The sequence below is a fragment of the Podarcis erhardii genome, assembly GCF_964252035.2.
Source record: "Podarcis erhardii genome assembly, chromosome: 8".
NCBI classification, from domain to species: Eukaryota; Metazoa; Chordata; class Lepidosauria; order Squamata; family Lacertidae; genus Podarcis; species Podarcis erhardii.
Genome location: NC_138499.1, coordinates 26,061,467 through 26,083,635, shown reverse-complemented (window position 1 = coordinate 26,083,635; position 22,169 = coordinate 26,061,467). Strand labels below are relative to the sequence as shown.

The 22,169-nt window shown below is 43.8% G+C and overlaps 2 protein-coding genes across 5 annotated transcripts in view; one reads left to right on the top strand and one right to left on the bottom strand.

The window, feature by feature from the left end:
* Nucleotides 1-1,742: 1,742 nt before the first annotated feature.
* Nucleotides 1,743-4,470, bottom strand: LOC309348959 (GSK-3-binding protein-like). The gene has a single exon (XM_081874790.1). It carries the CDS (start codon nt 4,050-4,052, stop codon nt 3,348-3,350), a length of 705 nt encoding a protein of 234 aa, XP_081730916.1. The 5' UTR covers nt 4,053-4,470; the 3' UTR covers nt 1,743-3,347.
* A 123-nt stretch (nt 4,471-4,593) lies between these two features.
* Nucleotides 4,594-22,169, top strand: part of DPY19L4 (dpy-19 like 4) — a 77,159-nt gene continuing 59,583 nt past the window's right edge. Inside the window, exons 1-2 of one of the 4 annotated variants that reach the window (XM_081874231.1) lie at nt 4,594-4,701; nt 12,607-13,003. In XM_081874231.1, the coding sequence (XP_081730357.1) occupies nt 12,952-13,003 (52 nt within the window). In that variant the 5' untranslated portion in view covers nt 4,594-4,701; nt 12,607-12,951. Of the gene's footprint in view, nt 4,702-10,875; nt 10,933-12,606; nt 13,004-21,354; nt 21,377-22,169 lie in introns of those variants that run through there. The other 3 variants (XM_081874234.1, XM_081874232.1, XM_081874235.1) reach the window with 3 other exon arrangements.

The following is a 22,169-nucleotide window of genomic DNA, read 5'->3' as shown; positions in this document are numbered from 1 at the left end:
AGAGGGGCACAAGACCCTAATATTGAAAGTGTGCTTGGTTGGAAGAAACACACTGGGGGTAGGGGGAAAGTGCAGCAAAGTGAAGTGGTCTACACTCCTTACTTCTTGGTACTACAATAGACTCTTACTCTCCAATTCTGGTGTGATTTGAGCACACCAAATTGGTGTTTGCAATTAAATCTGTGTTCACATCCATCTGACCATCATGTTTAGTTTGACCCCAAGTCTATGCAACTAATTCCTTTACCATACCAAGGTGCAACATTTCCTTATAATGCAGAATTTGTAGGTGGGTTTAAAGAAGAGCCACCCCAAGTGCGCTGAAACAGAATCCCCCCCACACACGTAGGTTATGTTTTGCAATTCAAACTTAGTTGAACATCTTATCAAGCTTTGCCAGTCCTTTAAAAAAAAGGCATTTGCTGGCACCTTTTGTAAAGAGAAAGTAAATTACACAAGGATGCATTTATTTATTTTACCCATTTATCTTCAGATGAGACCATATTGACAAGGTACCCATCAAAGTCAGATTTGTCCAGAATTGTAGTGGTAAAGGCCTGGCAATCCTGTTGAACCATCAAATCCACATTTCCTACTGGAATTTTAGTATCATTAAGGCCAGAAGGAAATAAGTCATGGGTTCACACTACTAGTTTACTACCTGGCTGGCTAAAAAAAAAATTGGCAAAAAATAGTGAGGTAAATATACATGTGTCCTATGTTTAACACTCTATTTATTTAGTAGTAGCAGCCATTACATATGACTTTTTGTATAATTATTTGTTGGGTAGGATCCAATCATCTTCTCTTCCTCATCTTCTGCAAAGGGAAGGGCTATCACATTCTTGCAGCATCTACCAATCATTTGTGTGCACAGATAGTTCTAGCAGCAAGTAAGCTATTCCTGTCATTGCTTCCATTTCCTTTTCTAAAACTCTAAGAAGTAGTAATCTTAACATAGCCCTTCTTTTATTGCAAAGCATTAGAGCATGAGGCAAGTACATTTTCATAGCTTTATTGCCTTCCATTTTCTTCTCGACACAATCACCATCTACTACAAAGAAGCAGATTTTGTTTGCAATTGTGACACAGAGGCAAGAGGTGGAATAGCATGCTTTAGTTCATTTGTACCTTGATGCCGAGTAATCCAGGACAAATGCCTTAATGTGAGAAGTGTTCCGAGGACATTTGGTTTAATTGGCATCTAGGGAAGGCCATTCTTATCTCACTAACATGAATGAGCAGCCGCCTCCTGATGGCAGTGGACCTGGATTGGGTCCAAGATTCCTGCATCTCAATATTAATCAAGAAAAAAACTGCTGCAATGAGAGCTACATCATCCTTTCTGTTCTTACCACAAAAGTGGGCAGGGGAGGGAGATGGGGTGAGAATAAGGGGTTGCAAACACACACACACACACACACACACACACCCTTTATAGTATTCTAAATTTTCAGTGGTTGCATCAAATAAACTAGAATGTACACATTCCAAGAACAAAACTACAAAATGCACAAGAGGATTTCCGAGCCTGGAAGAATGTTGCTGGCAAACAAAGGGACTGAGTTGCATTCAGAGACTTTTGTAACCAGCTCTTTGCATCGCACAGCCCAGGTTTAGTCCCAACCCCCATACTCCCTCACCCACCTCGTGAAGGCTTCACAGAAGAGGAAACAATTGATCATATATACAGCAAGTGGGAACACTAAACCACTCTAGTGCAAAGACGACAGAACACAGAATTTCTTTTTCATATAAAAGTCTACCACGTTTATTCAATACAGACATATTAAAGACAAGTCCTGAAAACCAGGAACACAACTCCAACACTCCGTTACGAAGTGTATATATATTTTTATATTTTGTCAACAGCCGCTTCTGCTGATTGAGCCATTGAGGTTCTGTGTGTATTTATTCATTTTTATTTTTTTGCTTTTAATTTTAAAAAGCTCATTTTTTAGCTACCTTCCATGAACAATGTGCCTCTTCACCCTCAGCCTCTCACTGCATGTTAGCCAACCACTTTCTAGCATGAATATTCACATTTTTAAACGGCTACATACAGCCGCAAAACAGATTTATGTAAAGGATAAAAATGGTGAAAACCCCGAGAGTCTCCAAAAAGAGAATTTACACATAATGCAAATGGTTCCAGTTGAGACAATCCAAAACAAGAGGCAACATTTCTTTTCTCTCTTTTTTGTACGAGGATTGACTCACAAGGGAAATTTGGGGATCATAGAGGGTGTAAAAGAGGCAAACCAAATACCCTTGGCTGGGCAGAGCCCCAGAGATTTGCTTATGACTGGCGGGGAGGGGGGGGGAGATTTCTTAGAAAGACGGCTGTAACATGACCTCCTTTCTCAGAATCCTGTTTGTAGGGAGAGGAGGAGCTTTTAGAGAGAAAAAAAAAGGGGGGGGGAGAGAAAAGCACAACATCTCGGATGGCAACGTGTGCGTCCTCAGGAGACTCCCAGCCGTTACAAAACACGCAGGGTTCGCCCACAGCCCAGTCAAAACAAGCTCGGATAGGATTACGATCTCCAACTGCCTGGGGAACGCAACATGAACAAACAGAGCCCGGACGGGGAAGGCAGAAAGGGGTGACCTTGGCAGAAAGGGGTGGGGGGCGCAGCTCTTCAAACCAATTCATATTTGCATTCAATAGTGTACTGGCTCCACCCTCCCTTTCCAATAGAAAACATCTGACATGCCTTTACTGTTCAGCCCCCCTCGCCCGCCCCCCTCAAGCAACACACCGGCGTGTGCGTAAAAATGATTCCACACTAGATAATGCCATGCGGGATGGTCCCCTTTTTTTTTTTTTTGCTCGCCCCCCCCCCCACCTCCAAAAAAGAGCAGGTTACTGCGGCGGTGGGGTACAAGCGTTCAGACGGAAAGCACAAATCCTGGCGCAGGAGGCAGATTCGGGTCATCTGGGCTGGCTCTTAGCTGGTCGACGGGAAAGGCTGCGAGGGCAACCGTCCAGGGCTGCATAGCACCACAATTTTCTTAATAAAGAGAGAACAGTGAGTCAGTAGCAGCCGTGGCTCCGTCCATAACGAGGAGCTACGAAGAATCATCATCGTTCAGTGTCTCGTAGCAAATGGACAAGTCTGCTTCAAGTATATACGGCGCTGCCTCGAGAATCCGCGTCTGGGGATTTGCAGTCGCACCTCGTCGCCGTCGCGTTTGGCCTCTCCCCGCCCCCCCCCCGCCATAAATCCCTAACTGTGTGTAGCGGAGAGGGAAAAGGTGCAAAGCCTCTTCCCATAGTCTGCCCCAAGAGAGGGGTCTGTCGGCGATCGGGAGGGCACGGCTGCATCCCGGACGGCAGGCTGGGGGCGTCAGGGCCGGGGCTGCAAAGCGGAGACGCCGTACGCCGAGGCTGCCGCCGAGTCTCCTTCTCCGCTGCTGCTGTGGCAGCAGCAGCTGCCGGTGGACGAAGCCGAGCCGGGGGATGCGGTGGCGGAGGAGGCCTCGGCCGGCGCCGTCGAGGGCGCCGTGGCCGCCAGCTGCAGCCGCCGGACGGCTTCTTTGATGAGGTTGCCGGACAGGATGAGTTCTTGGAGGAGGCGGTGCGGGTCGTCGTCCTCGTCGTCGTCGTCCTCGTCGCCCGCCGACAGCCGAGAGGGCCGCGGGCGCTGCTTCTTCCCGCCGCTCCGCAGCCAGCCCCGTCCGCACAGCTGCTTGGCCACCCGAGGGCTGCTCTCGCGGTCGGCGGCGCTGGGCGGGGACGGAGGCAGCAGCAGCAGCGACGCCGGGGACAGCGCGTGGGGCGGCCGGGGGTGGGGGTGGTGCAGCGAGGCTAAGAAGCCGAGCCCCCTCGGGGACGAGTAGGGGGCCGCCCGGTCGCGGCCCTGGCGCTTGGGGGCCAGGCGAGGGGCAGGCGGCGCGCGGCGCTGGGCGCTCAGCTGCAGCACCTCGCCCAGCTTGGCCACCAGCGCGTCCACTTCCTTGGAGCCGCTGCTCGCCCCGACGGCGCCGCCCGGCAGCGACACGGCGTGCTCCAGCAGCAGGAAGCGCTCTGCGCCCGCCCGCCGGCAAGGCATGGCAGCAGCCGGCTTCGCTTTCCTTTCCTCCGCTTGGCGCGCACGCTGCCGCCGCCTCCGCTGCTCGTTCAGCAGCTACCAATGAGACACCCTCTCCGCTCGCTCGCTCTCAAAACGCTGTTGTTGCTGCTGCGGTTGGTTTGTAAACAATGGGTGACGCGGCCGCGGGCGCGTCCAACTGCTACAGAAGCGAGGGGGGGAGCTCCGGCCCTGTTTGCCCACCTCGGCGGCCGTCGCTTCGCAGCCCGGACGGTACGGGGGGGGGGGGACAGGCTAGTTGCAGCAAGGGCAGGCACGAATGTGTCAGTGTGCGGGAGCGTGTGGTTTTATTACCCTCTCAGACACACCCCTGTACTGTGCGCTCAGGTGGACTCGCCCACTTTTTCAAACGCCGGCCTGTACAGTAGAGAGGCAGGGAGGAGGCGGGGCTGGCGTGACCGCCGCGGAGTCAGTGAGGTCAGAGCTCGACATGGCAACAAACCAGGCGGCGCGCGTACGCGCACGCGCAGAGCCGGCCACGCGCTCGAGACCTGCGGCGGCAGCGGGGTTGGGGGAGGCCGTTAGGTGAGATGCCTCGGTGGCCGCGCTCGCCCAGCCAAATGCCTGTGAGAAGCCCACCAAGCAGAGCATGAGCGCATGAGCAGTGGAGGTTAGAGCTAGTAGTCGGGCTAGTAGCCCCTGAGGTGGTGGCAGCCGGCACTGCCTTCCCGGGAGAGCGAGTTCCATATCTCAGGGCTGTCTCCACACTGACTGGCAGCGGCTGGCCAGGATTGCAGGCCAGGGGTCTCTCCTAGCCGGACCTGGATTTGACCCTGTGAATAGTTCAGTCGGTGGTGTTGTTTAGTCGTTTAGTCGTGTCCGACTCTTCGTGACCCCATGGACCAGAGCACGCCAGGCACTTCTGTCTTCCACTGCCTCCTGTAGTTTGGTCAAACTCATGCTGGTAGCTTCAAGAACACCATCCAACTATCTCATCCTCTGTCGTCCCCTTCTCCTTGTGCCCTCCATCTTTCCCAACGTCAGGGTCTTTTCCAGGGAGTCTTCTCTTCTCAGGAGGTGGCCAAAGTACTGGAGCCTCAGCTTCAGGATCTGTCCTTCCAGTGAGCACTCAGGGCTGATTTCCTGAAGAATGGATACATTTGATCTTCTTGCAGTCCATGGGACTCTCAAGAATCTCCTCCAGCACCATAATTCAAAAGCATCAATTCTTCGGCGATCAGCCTGCTTTATGGTCCAGCACTGACTTCCATACATCACTACTGGGAAAACCATAGTTTTAACTATACGGACCTTTGCTGGCAAGGTGATGTCTCTGCTTTTTAAGATGCTGTCTAGGTTTGTCATTGCTTTTCAGTCAGTAGAGACTCTTAATTTCAGGGTTGTGGGTTCGAGCCCCACGTTGCACATTGCAGGGGGTTGAGCTAGATGACCCTTGGTGTCCCTTCCAACTCTACAGTTCTGCTATTCTGCAGCCATTCCTAATCCAGCACAAAGCATGCTTTTTGGGAGTGGGGAATGCTGAGTACAGTGTACATAAAGCACATTTGATTCACATTCCACCCACCAAACGAAGAATCCTGGAACTAGTTCACTAAGGGTGCTGGGGATTGTAGCTCTGCGAGGTATCCCCATAACTTTAAAGCACATGACAACCCCTCCCCCCACAAGAATTCTGGGAACTGTAGTTTCCCCTCTCAGAGCTACAATTTCCAGCACCCTTCAGCTCCCATAAGTCTTCGGGGTGGGGGTGGCATGTGCTTTAAATTTATGGTGTGTACTCAACCTAGATCAGATGACATGGTTCTTAAGCCGTGTAATTTGCTGCATGTGGTTTAGGCCTTCCTTATCAAGGCTTTTCTGTTCTGGGCTGCTTTTGTCTTTTATCAGACTGATCATGTTTTTATGTGGCAAACTTTGTTATTTTTTTACTGTTTGTGGGCCATGTTTCTATTTTATACTTGTGTGTTTTATGTGACTTTTATTATGAGATCGTGGTAATATTTCCCATTATTAGAAGCCACCCGGAGTAAATGCTTATGAATTAAAGGGCATGATATAAATTCTTGAATTTAAAAAATATAACTGAATGAGGCTGGTGGTTTCTGATTAATGTGCTGTCAGTGCTAGGAAGGAGGAGAGAAACCTCAGGAAACACATGAGTGTGGCAGCAATTTCCCCTCCTGTTTGCAAGGAGGATATTGGCTGGGTCAAAATGCTTCTTGCAGTCCTTAACAGAGTAGTTGTGGTTGACCATAAGTGATTGTTGGTAGACCTGGATAGAACTGAAATATTCTTCTCAGTTGTCCAGGACATTTATCCTGGATATAGGAAGTATATAATCTTACACTTTTCAGGCTTGTTGAATACTTTCTGTGTGAGGACATCCCAACTTCTCTGCTCTCCATTCTAGAGTGCAAGTAGCCCTTCTTGCTGTGGTAGGCTATCGGCAACTGGGAAAAGTTGGAATGGGTAAAATATTTTTAAAACTGAAACAACTATCTTTGCATTATCATGGTTAAATATTCAGAGCAAAATGAAATAGTTACAGACAGTTACTTTGATTCTTTTCAAAACAAAGTAGTACAGAATTAATGGTTGATTGAGCTACTGTGCTTCTTAACACACACAAAAAGTGATTAGGCATCATTGAAAATATGCAGGTTCCAAAGGTCTTCCAAAGACAAAGCAATCAATAAATATTTGGAAATATGGCAAGTAAGATATTTCTTATGCAGCAGGGTCATTGCATGCACAGTGTTCATGCAGCAAGATCTTATACATGTTTACACTGAAACAAATCAGACTTAACTCAGTGAAACCCACTTCTGAGTTAGGTCTCCATAGGTCTGCAGCTTTTAATGATAAAGACCAGATAAGACCTCCTTTTATTTGCAAAAATGGAGATTGCTTTGGAAAATGAGTTTCAAACTAGGGTTGCAGATCTAAGTACATTTTCTAGGAAGTAAGACAATGGAGTAACCTCTGAGTAAACATGGATAAATTCATGCTGCAGCTGACTCTTAGGACATGAGTTTTCACATGCAATATGTTGCTTCAACAGATAGATTGGGACCAACTATTGGGTTGCAGGCTGACCTAAGATGGGTTGGGTTACAACAGCAGCTCCATTAATATTCAAATGTATGGTTAAAAAAAGTGGTGGATTTCGAACTGCATGTTTTGAGTAAACACTTATTCAGGGTATATACATGAAGTTGTCTGAAAAAAGTGGGAGGTATATGCAGCCATAAGTAGATGTGGAGGGGGAAGAGCATGTGTGAAGCCCTATTTGTCTCTCATATCACTTTCCAAGAAACAAATATTGAGAACAAGTTTCCTTCCTGCTTGGAATGGGTGCCATAGTTGGACCAGTCCCCAAAATGAGCTTGCTTGTGGCTCTTTAATACCTACCGTGTTCCTTACTTCAATACATTATACAACTCAGTGATATAGGCAGATGTGACTGTCTATCACATCAGGATTATGATGATGATATTTATTGCCAACCGTTCACTAGTAGTTTCCAGAGTAGGTTACAACAAATTGAAATTAAAAACAGCAGATTTCAATCACAGGAATAGGGTGGGCCTTGCAATCACTCATCTCAGGTGTTAAAGGCCAAGGAAAGAGGTGCATCTTGAGGATTTGCCAAAAGCTGCATAGTGAAGAAGCCAGATGCACCTCTGTGGGGAGGGAATTCCACAACTTTGGGGAGAATGTCCTCTCCCTTTTGACTCTTTTTCTCTACAACGTTTGGATCAAAGGAAAGTAGAAATGCTGTAGCGATAGCCAGTGAAGGGCCCATCTGTCTTCCTACAAAACATACTGTTCCACGCCACCCCAATCTCTGATTCCATGGGTTCCAGGCACTTACTCAGGGTTCATGTTTCCTTTTGGAAATGAGGCACAGCGGAGACAGTGGTGTCTTTATGATATATGGTTTATTCAACCTGAGCCTGCAATTGAGGTTGGGGGGTGTTTCACAACACTAACTCCCTAAAAGGATCTTGTTTCTCCCATAGCCGCAACCTTGGATTCAGGAAGAGATCCAGCATGGTTCTCTCTCTGTCTGTTTGCTTCTTTGCTTCTAGGTCACATCACTGCATACCCATCTCTATCAGGCTTTGTCCTTCTAACTAACCACAAGCTGGGAGAAGGGCCCCACCCATTTGCTATCTCACACACAGCCTCTTTCCTTTGTTTACTTTAATGCCCTATCACCCAGGCTATCATCTCAACACAGGAAACTGGTGTGGCTTATATTTTAACACTTTCTGGATCCATGTTAGAAGGATCTTGCATGCAGCCTACTCCCTCCCTCCCTCCTCAAACTCATAACAATACAAAAGGAACAATTCCTGCAGATATAGTCAATGGGACTATATCAGCAAGTCCATATAATCTATGCATAGATTACAAGCCATGCACAGAGTTGGTCACAGCTCTCTGTTAGTTCATTCTGGAAGAATCTGGGCAATTATCCCATGGTGCCCCTACTAATGGTATGAGAGGAAAATAAGACAAGCCTATTTTTCATAGCCTGCCATGGCCTTTGGAGTGTCTCAGAGATGTGGGAAGTAGGATGAGGCAATCTGTTTACATAGGCCTGGAGTCCAATCGTTAGAAGTTGCAATGCTCTGTTCAATACTGTAAATTTACAGGGAATGTTTACATTTTTTCCTGCATATATGCTCTAGTGAAGTCTTGCCTTCAAGAGTGCCCTGACATGTTTGCAATTCCCTTTATGGCAATCTTCTGCAAGCTTCCATCTCCATTTTATTTATATTTCTGTTGCCAGATAATTCATGGTTTTCAATTCTATGGTTATATTTCTTGTCTTCTGTATGCACAAACTGTCTTTCCATCCAGCAGTGCATTGATTTACAATTTCCCCCTCCTTTGAGAACATAGCCTGCATTATCAGAATTAGCAAAAATGACTCAACCAGACAAGTTCACTGCCTGTACAGATTATTTTTGAGAAGTCTGTAATAGAGGACAAGAACGATGCGTGTGGTGTGGTGTAATTGGAATGGCATCTCTTCAGGACACAAATACAAAACCAAGTAAACAAAAAAATTAATTAACAACAACAACAACCAAAAGCTGATTAAATTCAAGCAGTGTGCGATGAATTCATAAAATCAATTTAGTGGTCTGAGTTAGGTACATTGGGCATATTTTAAACTGTCTTGTTTATTTATCATTCAATAATAGGTAGAATACTTTCAGATATATGTTAAAGTTATGTTATATATGGATTGGTTATCATTTACCTAGCTGTCTATGTGTGGCTGCAGTTAGAGCCTCTGATCAATATTGCATTCAATTTTTTTAAAAGCATATTCTCTATTGTCCCCTATTCATAAAATGTTAAATTCTGGGATCACGCAGCAATAGAGAGCAACAAGGTTATTGTATAGGGTAGCTGTTAGTTACCTGTGTGCAGAATAATGGCTTAATAAGGGGGTGGTCCCTAATGAAAATCACATTCTGTTCTTCTTCCTGCCTTGTGATTCTACAATATCACAGTCTGAGAAGAAAAAGGGAAAGGAATGTGGCAGAATGCAAAATGAAACAGAAGCTTGCAACAATTTGTACTGTAAACATCAATTTTGCCAAAGCACTTAAGGTTGCTAAGTGATAATAAAGCACTCTCCAATCACAGAGGTGCAGAATCCAAGCACACCATGATAAGGAACTTGTTTTTAACATTTTCCCCACTAAACAAATATGTGGGTGTTCAGTGGTATGCATCTGTTTGGGTGCTTCGCTTGAGAAATTTTAGGGAGGGACTGGCTTCATGGCTTGGCAAACATCTTCATTAGACCATCTAGAAACAAAAATACTTGTTTGTGTTGTCCCTGCATGTGCCTGAATTTGCAAGTTAATACTGGGTGCAGCCTGCCAAGCACCTCTTTCATTTCAGCACAGCCTCGTGAAGAATCCTTGCACAAACCTCGTAAGATCAATAGGATTGTGCAGAATCAGAGCTGGCAGATTGGGAATGGTGAGGGCACAGGACAGGCGCTCAGGAATTGTTTCCTCTCCCGCTGGGTTGCCAACTGACTGGGATGGGGACACACCTGGTCTGGCTTGGCATCGTGCCTTTAACAACAGCTTGGGGGGCTTTTCATGGCATGGAGTAAAGCACTGCCACCTAATCAAGGTCGGCACATCAGGTTCCTGTTAAAGGCAGTAAGGCACTAGAGCAGATGCTGACAGAACAGTTGGCAACCCTGCTTGGAACATATTGCAGCCCATCAGGTCTGTGTATCTGTCTGCTTACGTGGTGTGAAGAAGAGAAAAATAGAAAAGGAACAGGAAATATTTTTGCTTCTTCCCTCCCAGGAGAGGAGGGGAAAGGACATCACACAGAGCCTTCTCTACCAATTACAGTACATTTCTGTGGTCACAGTCGGCATATCAGCAATACGGCTCTATGGGGTTAAGACCATACACATTCTAACTAGGAAGAATATGCATTGTTAGATTTGACTGTATATCTCCCACAAATGTCTCCATTTTTCACATCCAGCTTGTGAAATATTGGTGTGTGAGAGAGAAATTAGATCTACAATCAAAAGAGGAAAATGAAACACTGTTTTTAATACAATATAAACCTACAGGTTTCAGATTTATGTATATCACTTAGTTTTTTGCCCCCCTTTAAAAAACAAAAACAAAAAACTTACCACTAAACCTAACTTCAGCGGAGAAATTACCATGTGAAGGGGTGGAGGCAAGTGGGACTGAGTATACTAACGCTTGCCCAATCCACCCCTGTTTTCATCACCTTTCGCAGGTTGGAAGGAAAATGTTTGGAGTGGGGGAGGAGGCTCTGTGGAGGCTCCTTGTACATTTTGGAACCCCTTTCTCTGGTATCTAATTGCCCCTCATTGCTAAAATATGAAATATACATCAACTGAAAGAGAGACGGATTTACATATTCTAAAGTAAACAGGCAACTCCACACTCATGTGCATTTGAGTCACGTATGACTATGCACATGCTCACATTGAAGTAGGACCTGGGAGACCAGGGTTCAAATCCCCACTCAGCCACGAATCTCAGTGGGTGACCTTGGGTCAGTCACTTGCTCTCGGCTTAATCTACCTCACAGGGTTGTTGTGGGGATTAATTGAGGAGGGGGGGAACCATATACACCATCTTGAACTCCTTATGGGGAAGGGGAAAGGTGGGATATAAATTCAAATAAATAATCTGCCTAAGACTGACCAGCCCTTCAGATAAAGGAGTTCTTCAAAGAGACAACTGTTCTCTGACTGCTTTTCAAAATAGAAGACTGTCCTCTGTAAAGTGGAAGGCTCTGCAGATAGAAAGATAACATCTGTAGGCATTTAGATTCACACAGTGGGACGTTAATACTAAATGGTGTTAAGCCTTTCTCTGTTGTGTCAGGCCCTTATAGGTATGTATGTCTATTTTCTTTAATGTTTTATCATTACAGTTTTTCCCCTTCACATGCTGAGATAAAAAATCAGTTAGTGCTGCTTCTTTTAAAAAAAAATCAGTTAATGCTTCTCAGATGTTTCCCTTGATGATCTGTTAAGCAACCTGAATTATAATAAATCCTTAAAGTCGGCAATCAATAAACAAGTTAATAATGATGAATCACAGTATGTTGCTTGTGTGGTATTTAGGTTACAAGCTTAGAGATGAAAGAGACTTGCTTTGCGTGTGTTTCAAGAGTGCATTGAAGCACTCATTCCACACAATAATGTATCTTGTTACCTTGGCTCTTAAACTTTGTAAACACAAACTTGCATATATTAATAAAAAAATACATTCAAAAAATTCATTCTGTGAGTAAACAGAAGCCCAAGGAGTGGGGGAGAAGACATGCATTGTTGACTTTCATTCTCTTATGTACACTTTAAAAAAATTTAGTTTTAAAAAAGCAGCAAGTACAATCACTTCACTAAGGTTGTCATCTCCCCTCTCCTGCAACTGGGCTCACATGTGTTTAATAATTAAATTCAATAGCTAAAGCCTTCCTAAGAAGAATATTCCCTTGCAGAAAAAACACTGTACCAGCTACATTTTCTGCCCCCAGATGTTGGATTACAACTCCCGTTATCCCTGATCATTAGTCTTCCTGGCTCTGGCTAAATGTGATTTGTACTTCAACCACAGCTGGAGGGCATCACATTGGGCATCCCTGAAGTCTAGTTGTATTAGGGGGAGGGGCAACATCTCAGTGGTAGAGCACATGCTTTGCAAGCAAAAAGTGCATAACCCCTCCAAATCCATGTAGAGATGGAAAAGACCATTGCCTGAAACCCTAGAGTGTGTTGTCTATCAGTAGATGATACTGAGCTGGATGGACTATGTTCTGACTCAGTAGAAGGCAACTTCCCAGCTTCCTAATCATACGTCACAGTTCAGAAATGAAACGTCAGTGGCTTGTAATTCAAAGATGCTACGCATTTGTTGTCATTCGGAACATGTTGCTACCATTAAGTAACAAACAATAAATTAATTGCTCATGTCACCTTTCCAATGCTGACTGACTGTGTTCTAATTCCATCTAGGTGGAGATGAAAAAGAAGATTGCTTTGTTCTTGAAGGCAGCTGCAGCTACTCACCTCCCAGAGGTCCAAGTGGGGAAGAAAAACTCTCTGATGTAAACAATCAAGACAAACAGAAGTTGGTGATTACATTTTCTGCTGCCCAGGTGAAAGATGTGTAGGGTCCTTTGTGCTATTGGGAGGAATTCAGATGGAAAGAGGTCAATCAGCACAAGAAGAACCCTCATGCAGTTGATAGTTTGATTATGCACAAACCTGCAATCACAAAGCAATGACTGATGTTTGACATTCTTCAGTGGCTGCTCCTTCAGCAATTTGCCATAAGGCATTTTCACTCAAACAAGGCAGATGCAAAGTTTCAAAATACCAGTGAGCAAGGAACACCTGGAGGCAGAACCAGGTAGGTTTCCTTTATGTTGCAACTGGGCATAATCTAGCTTCTCTCAGTAACTGAGAGAACTGTTTGCATCCCAGGAGATAATCAGACTGAATTCTTACAGCTGCTTAGATGCATTTATTCTTTTGACTGGTGAAAGGGGGACAGATTGACATTGCAGCTTTTAATATACTAATCTGTTCTCTCTCAAAAAAAGTTATTTTGCCATTATTTTAAAGTTCAACCTTATTTTACAGGACTAAACTTTAAATCCCCATGCACCCACTTTTCTCAACCTCTTTCTCTGCAGGTGGGGGGGCCCATGCCCAGTATTCTCTAGTGATATATTATCTGATATATTGTCTCTTATGGTCCCCTGCATTTGTTCCCACCTGCAGTTCTTACGTTTTGATAATTCAACGGTAAATTATACATGTCAAAAAGTAAAGGAAGATACTCATAAGTCAATATGGCATACATTATTTGTATACAAAAATAGTTTTAAATAGTCAAATATTTTTAATTTGTTTAGTCTATTAAGTTAAAGGTTGATAAATATATGTGTAAAGTTAAAGTAACATTTCACTATATTTTCTATGCTGTGTGTGGCAGGGGTATTGTTTTCGTTTGCTACTATGTTATATGTTTTGTGATTTTGTATTGTAAACTGCCCCGTGATCCTCTGATGAAGCGTGGTATAAAAATTTAATTAGCAACAACAACAATTTAATAATAAAGGAAAATTGTAATTGTAATTGGTAGACCTGGGTGGAGCTTGTCCATAAACAGTTGTTTCAGTAGAAAAATAAGGAAACACTTTGAATATGTGAAACAAAATAAAAAAATTCCTTCCAGTAGCACCTTAGAGACCAACTAAGTTTGTTATTGGTATGAGCTTTCGTGTGCATGCACACTTCTTCAGGTACCATATGCACTGAATATCCCTTGGTCCAATCATAGTATCCAGAATGTAAGAGAACCTAAATCAGATCTCCACTGAGCCCAGCATTCTATTTGTAGCCAACCAGATGCCTCTTGAGCAGTCCACAGGTAGGGCATAAAGACACTATCCAGCAACTAGTGTACAGTACTGCCAGAGAAGATGGAGACTACATATCACCATCATGGCAAATAATAATTGATAGATCCATCCTCCATGAAATTGTCTAATTCCCCCTTTAAGACTAGTGGCTCTCAAGACCTTTGGCTCTCCAGATGTTGTTGGTCTACAGCTCCCATCTTTCCTGACCATTGACCATGCTCACTAGGGCTGATGGGAGTTGGGAGTCCAATATTATCTGGAGGGTCACATCCTCCCCATTCTTGCCATAGCACATTGGTAGCTCATGAAAAAAGTTCCAGGTTTTGCCATTGGCATATTCTGTTAAAAAGTATCAGGTAGCTGTGTAAAAGACCCTTAAATCTAGTCAGCCAGTGTCGGAAGCAGAGTGTTCAACTAATCTGGCCCACAGAGGGATCTCCGCTGGAATGAACCGGCCCAAGCAAGGTAAACCTTGCCGACCCCTGGACTGGATAGAGCAAAGTTCTTTTTCTGTCAAGTTACCTATACTGTTACCTATCTCTACTTTCTCCACACCTTGATTTTTAAAAAAAAAATAAATTTCCTTCCCCCCTTCTTTGTTCACTCTGGCTACCTCAATCAGCATCAAGTTTTACTAAATTTTTGCTAGTGACCCACCTCTCTGCCTCCTGACGTTTAAGAAGGATGTCTATCTTACGACTGGGGAACTGAATAAAGCATCGAACTGTTGTTTGTGCCCAAACAATATATTACTGTATGAAACTGCCGCTTATCTATTCCAAAGGCAACAAAGGAGGCAGCCATAATGAAAGACTGTCTTCAGGTGAAATCGGGAGACTCTTATATAATTGCACAAAAAAGGGATGGTAAAAAATAGCAGCCACCTCATACATATTCAGCAAAATCAGTGAATCATATTCATAGCCGTGCATAAATAACATAGGTTTCCTCTGTAGCATTTCAGAGTCATTGCATTATGTAGTCTTGATGTGAGTAATTTTATCCTTTAGATTCTCTGTGTAATTGCATAGATATTTAATAGTCTTAAAAAGTAATGTTTGATGACTAGCCGAATACTGTTAATTCGACTTGCCGCCCACAGTATGTCAGTCAGATCCACTCTCTCACAACATTCAAAAGAACTTTCCCCTCTGCTAATAGCTTTTAGCAAGGGAGACCATCCACCAAGCCTTGTGGCAGAATATCTTGCGAGTGGTTTAAGTAATACTAGGTGGTGGTGGTCATATCTCAAGGAAAAGTCAAGGCCAGCCCGAGGTGGGAGGGGAACATCAGCTTCTCCCCTCCAAGGCAGGTTTATTACTGGTGGCATGCAACAGAAGCACCAGCACTGAGGGTCATCTGCCATTACCCAAAATGCCCCAATGTAGCATTGCTCCAGGGCATCGTCATGGACTAGTTGGATGCCAAGGAGCGGTGGGAGGCACCAGCTGCAGAAGCCCTCAGGGAACTCCCAAGAGAAGAAAGCTCAGAGCCAGGGGATTGGTGGTGGGACAACGAGGAATGGTTACAGATTGGAAGGAGAAGGTGACAGGGTTAAGTGAACGGGAAGAGGCTGCAGCAGAGCACAGTTCAGACTGCGAGGCAGAAGCAGGGGCTGGGGAGGAGTGGGGTTTGGGAGAGGCGGCTGCTGAAGAAGCCAGGGAGTCTTCCGCTTCTGATGAAACATGAATGTGCATCTGTGGATGGGGAAATGTAGTGTGGACAGAAGCACTGCCCACAATCATCCCAATCATAGGAGCCAACTCTTAGGGGCTGAGGTCTCCCCATTAAATATTTGAGGAAGCCACCCCTCAAATTTGGTGAGCATTGCCATTCAAATGGTTTGTGTGCACCACATCTGCAGGGCAGAGTTTAACTTGCCCCCCATATTTTATTCAAGTTGGCAGCCTTGCCCCCATTGTACCCCCTGCATGTAGTCCCACTCTAATCTCACAGCTTTCCCTTGTGTTGAGTGTGGAAGGCCTGCAACTTTTACTCAAGGTCACTTGAGCATGTGTACAGCCCTCTGCGTGACTGCGGACCCTGATAAAGCAGGGAGTCCTTTCCTGATTCCACAAGGCATTCTTCTCAAATTTAAGTAAATGTGGTGAGTAAAAGTTCCCTGCAAAGCTTCCCCTCTCAACACAAGGAAAATTGTGGACTGAGATGGTGGGAAAACATGCACAAGGATGTCAGGGTGGAGCTTGTATGCACTTATCACACCCTTGTCCCCCACCCACAGTTTTTGTTCAGACAAATTGCTAGATACACCTGCTGACATGCCAGAAAGAAAGGAAATTATTAACTGTCAAAAGAACACCAAAATGCACCCACTCGTGTTGTTATTATTTCCCCAGTCACCCTATTAGGAGTTCCTCTGTTGGAGGGCTCAGTTCCAGGCATAAAGAGGGAATAATCCTGGGGATTGTGTGTCAGGCATCTCCAGTTTAGATAGTGAGAGCATGAAATCATTGCCCGTTCCATGCCCTTTCAGTAGCAAAGGATGCTGGATTTAACATATCCATTGGAACCAGCCAGCCACTTCCTCATCTGCAGGCATCAATCTTGTCATATTCAGTCATCAGTTCTTGACTCTCTGTTGGAGGGTGTGTGTGGATTGATGGTCCTGCCTCATCTTGTTCTGTTATTGCCAACTAGGGTGACTGTGTGTCCTACTTTACAGGCCTCTGTCTGAAATGCTCTCTAAGTCACTGCCCAGTTTAAAGGTAAAGAACAGTCAATAGGCAGATCAGGGGCCTTGAGGGTGCCCTTTGAAAGTAAGCTCCTGAACAGCACTACCATGAAATATATGTCTATTTAAATTAAAATGCTAATCCAAAAACACACAAAGGAGGACAAGTCTTACTCCACCCCACTTAAAGGATTAGCACCACAGTAGAGGGTAGCTTTACTACCAAAGGACCGGATTAATAAAAATGTCTTAGGCTGGCACCTAAAAACTGACAGTGATAGTGCCAGGTGTGTTTTCCTTGGAAACACATTCCACTAACAGGCTACGGATCAAGTTGATGCCATTTCTTTCTTAAGCAGCACATGGCTCATTAATCTATTTTATTATTGAAAGGGTTTTTTATTTTTAAAAATGGGTATTAGTATTTTTTCCTCTGTGCTGCTTGCCATGCTTTTTTCCTATATCAAGAATGAGCTGCTAAGGTATGTATGTATGTATGTATGTATGTATGTATGTATTTTTTTTACCCCTGCTGCCCACTATATAGTGTTCAAGGCATCTTAAATATATATATCAAATTCATTAGTAACTGAAAATGAATAGAACACAAATTAAAAACAAACAAACATTGCTTCTAGCTGTGTGCTCTGTCAGTAAAATGTTTCCTTATGCAGCTGTGTGCATGAAAAACAGTTTTCGGTTGATGCCTAGATGTTCTGTGCACCATTCACTGTTTCTAGAAATGAATTACAGATGAAGTTCAAAACTAAATAGGTTAAAAAAAGAAGTTGTTTCTGTGAGGCTTTGATTCCTCCCATTCACCCACTGATCCTTCACAAATCCCACAATGCCAAGCACTCAGATCTAGTTTCCTCTTTTGAAGCCACCAGAGCATGTTTATAGTTGTTCCCAAAAAAAGTATTAATGCCCTTGCAGTTATTTATGCTGCTTAATTTAGCAAGGACATATACAGTATGCAGAACCAGGCCAGCACACATTCATCTCTTATTATGTCACCAGGAGAGGAACTGCCTTCTGCCCATCACATTTCTCTGCTTAGTGTAAAATGATCTGGGCTTGAATGGATCATATTATGATGGCTTGCCAAGATAACAGGCATCCTTGATGGTTTCTCTCTCTCTCACCACCAGTACTTATTCCACAGAATCCCTGTGTTTGATTTTTCCACTTCCTCATACTTTTACATAAGCATTTAAAGCTGCTGTTGCTTCTAGCAAAAGGTCTCCTGGCCAAGGATGGCTTATACGGCCAGTGTGGAGAAAGTAGGCACTAGAAAACTGGACATGTACTGGAATATCTGAGTCCTTTTGTAGAAGGCAGGATCTAGACTCAATCTAACTTGAAAGCAGTATATTGAGGACAAGCACGGATGATTCTGGACTGAGAAAAAAAAATTGTGCTATAAACGCGTACACAGCCTTAGAATAATGAATTGTGTGCTCAAAACCAGATTCTATGCCTATGCAGTGGCATGACCGAGGAACTGTGGAATACATACTACCAAGCTCAGGGCTGCCTATGGAGAGATCCATAAAAGAATTTGTGCTCACATTCGGCAACAGCCACACGGATGCTGTTAGCCCAGAGATGGAAAGAAGAAATAACCCCAACCAGAGAAGAATGGCAAACCAAGTTGATGGGCTATGCTGAAATGGCAAAATTAGCTGGGAAGCTCAGAAATCAAGAGGACAAAAACTTTTAAAAAGAATGGGAAAAGTTCACAAGACCAGTAAGCAGGTTAAAACATTAGCAGGATTTTAACCACACTTGTAAAATAACGGAAAGTATGGATAATGTGGAAGGATAAAAATTTGGACAAGTGTTGATATGCAGTTGTAAATATTATCATTAGGACCCATGGAAGGGTTGGGGGGAAGTCAGGCAGTTCAGAGCAATCTCGATATTTGGATATTGAATTGTTTTTTGATGTATGCTTATATTTTTTGAAAATCAAATAAAAAAATTATATATACAGTGATACCTTGCGTTAAGTACTTAGTTCATTCCGGAGGTCCGTTCTTAACCTAAAACTGTTCTTAACCTGAAGCAGCACTTTAGCTAATGGGGCCTCCTGCTGCTGTCGTGCCGCCGGAGCACAATTTCTGTTCTCATCCTGAAGCAAAGTTCTTAACCCGAGGTACTATTTCTGGGTTAGCTGATTCTGTAACCTGAAGCGTATGTAACCCGAAGCATATGTAACGCAAGGTTCCACTGTATATAAAAAGAATTTGTGCTCTCACGGATCCGGGAACATATAGATCTGTATTCTAGCTCTGGTACAGTTGCCACGACTTAAGAGAACCAGGCATTCCACACACCTGGTGCCCTCCAGATGTTTTAGACTATAACTCCCAACTTCACTGATTGTTGACCATGCTGGGAAGGCACTAAGTTGTTGAAGGCTACAGATAGGTAGCCGTGTTGGTCTGCCATGGTCAAAACAAAATAAAAAAATTCCTTCCAGTAGCACCTTAAAGACCAACTGAGTTAGTTCTAGGTATGAGCTTTCGTGTGCATGCACACTTCTTCAGATACACTTCTTCAGTGTATCTGAAGAAGTGTGCATGCACACGAAAGCTCATACCTAGAACTAACTCAGTTGGTCTTTAAGGTGCTACTGGAAGGAATTTTTTTATTTTGTTTTGTTGAAGGCTGCAATAGATTAATTAAAGCCTGCATACTTTCCGCCCAGAAATCTAGAAGAATATGTCCGTATTGCCTTTGCCTCGTGCTTTTCCAACTGGGACAAGCAGTATCATCACCCAAGATGGCATACTTCAGTGACATAACTCACCTTAGAGAGAACTGGACTTTTAACCCTTGATGGTTGGTGTTACATCATATCCCGTGATGCCATTGCTCCTGCTCATCAAGGCTTCCCTTAAATTATGTAACCCTTTTTTTCTGTGTGATCACTCATCTCATAATACATCACACTGGTACATCTCTAAACTTCCTCCTTCCCATCTCTCCCCTGCCTCCGTATTTCACAATGACAATAAAGGATCAAACCAGATTATGGGACGTAAACTAAGAAGAAGAAGAAGAGTTTGGATTTGATATCCCGCTTTATCACTACCCAAAGGAGTCTCTAAGTGGCTAACATTCTCCTTTCCCTTTCTCCCCCACAACAAACACTCTGTGAGGTGAGTGGGGCTGAGAGACTTCAAAGAAGTGTGACTAGCCCAAGGTCACCCAGCAGCTACATGTGAAGAAGTGGAGACGCGAACCCGGTTCACCAGATTACGAGACTACCACTCTTAACCACTACACCACACCACACTAAGAATATGTCTCTCCTATGCTACTAACTACTGTATAGTTAAGCTAACCCCATACATTGGGGATCAGGTTATTATTATCAGAGTAGACATTTTTACTAGATAAAGGCAGGTTTAACCCCAGCACCTTTCTCTCTTGCTCTTAAGTGAACAGAACCTGGCAGTTTTACCTAACCTTAAGTGTTCCCGTCTCATTATGATGTGATGTGAAAAGCCAGCAAGTTCCAGTGATTATGCAGTTTGGGAAAGGATTGCATATATTCCCCCGCTTGATGTTTGGAGGATTTGAGGAAGCATCTGGTCTTTCTTGTTTACTGCAGCTACATTCCCCAGGAAGTTAGATTGAAGGGCTCCTAGGAACATATTTTTAAGGAAATTCCCTTTACTTCCTGAAAATATCCAATTCAGTAACAAACATTTTGAGACTAATGTGTCATCTGCAACTAATTATTTCTGTTATGTGCTTCAGCCTGGGACACAGGAATATATAGCTATTGGGAAAACATAAGGGGCAAGGACTGTTTTCAGGTAAAGACCTATTCCTGAGCTTCATCAAACTCATACTGTGCTCACATCCTCACGTTGCACTCAAGAGTATTACACTGCAGTCAGAACCTCACAGGAAAACTCAGCACAGCACAGAACGGAGTTAGTAAAGGGCAGAGACAACGCTTTCAGTCTTACATATCTGATGTTAGGCACCTAGATCATAGAGACATAAATAAAACAGGAGAGGGGGAAATAAGGCCTTTAAATATGGCTCAAGGTACCTAAAAGGCAGCTAGTGTTAACTTACAGGTATTATTTATGGTCTGGTATGTGCTTGAATAAGTGTCAGCAGTTGCTCAAGCAAGTAGTTCAACAGCATGTTTAAAATGAGCGTATTACAAGCAGACCATGTTTTTAAAAAGCATCTTTCCCCCCCAAGTCTGCTTTCCCACCCTAAAGGTATGCAGCTGAACTGCCTGCCATTGGCAATTGTTAAGTTACAGCTGGGGAGAAGTTGCAGAACTTGTCCTGATTTATGAAAAGCAGTTGGCTTTGCAAATGTCAGGATTCCTTATGGGAGCAAACAACAGCGGCACTTTTTACAGATTGAGAAGTTACTCCCACATTCTGGGTGCCACTCCTGTGATAACACAGCTGCTGGTTCTCCCAAACATCCTCCCATTGTTAGAGATTTTATCATATTTGTAAGGAATGCATTTTTTTAAAACCCTCAGTATCTCTTTTCAAAATGGTAATAATATCAGAAGACTGTAGATATCCATCATACCAAAACTCTTGCAGTTATGAAGTCTTGCTGCAGGTGTGCAAATGGGACAGAAAAAGGGAAGAGAAAACTCTCTCTCAATAAACAGGTAGGTCAGCTATTTCAGGTCCTTTGTGGGGGCATAGAGGGTCTTTGTTAGCCTTTTAAGTCTGGTACTCGGAGCAATTGGTTCTGCTTCCTTGTTTGATGTCACAGCTTTAATACTACAGAGCACCACATAGCTTGCTTCTATGAAGCAATGGGGAAAACATTGGTCCTGCATTCCAAGGCCCATAGAAACTCACTAATTAAATGGTCAAAACTTGGATAAACATATCAGTGGTGAAGGTTCAGCAAGAGGTTCTATTTTACTGTGAAGAAGAAAAAGGATTCCACTGAGCATGTGCAGTATGCCTTTCTCTTACCATGGACTGCCTACCACTATGTATCTTTCATGGGGGGGGGACTTCTAGGTTAAATGATATGGCTTGTGGCCATATTTGGTTTCTGCTTCCTTAAAAATTATATCATCTCCCTTGCCCTCCAATCCTGTTCAGAATTCAGATATTATATATTAATTGTCCTAGATATTCCCATGCTGGGCCAGATTTGGAGTACAATTTATAACATCTCAAATCCTCACATTTTATAACTTCCTGTCCATTCACTGATACCCTGATTGAGTGATTTAACACAGCTAAAGGAACTGGAATGTCTTGTGTTCAGTATCAAATGTAAGGGCAGCTTGATCTATAAATAAACTTAAGATGAGGAGGGAGAAAGAAATATTTACTTGAGAAATCAGTTTCTCCTAGTTTTGTGTAAGTGCCCCACTCTGTTTTGTTATTAAGTGACTGGTGTTTTTTCTTAATGAATGAAAATAAACTGAAAAAGCAATGACC

Excerpts from the sequence above, each read along its gene's own strand:
- LOC309348959 (XM_081874790.1), bottom strand. The coding sequence starts at position 4,052 with ATGCCTTGCCGGCGGGCGGGCGCAGAGCGCTTCCTGCTGCTGGAGCAC.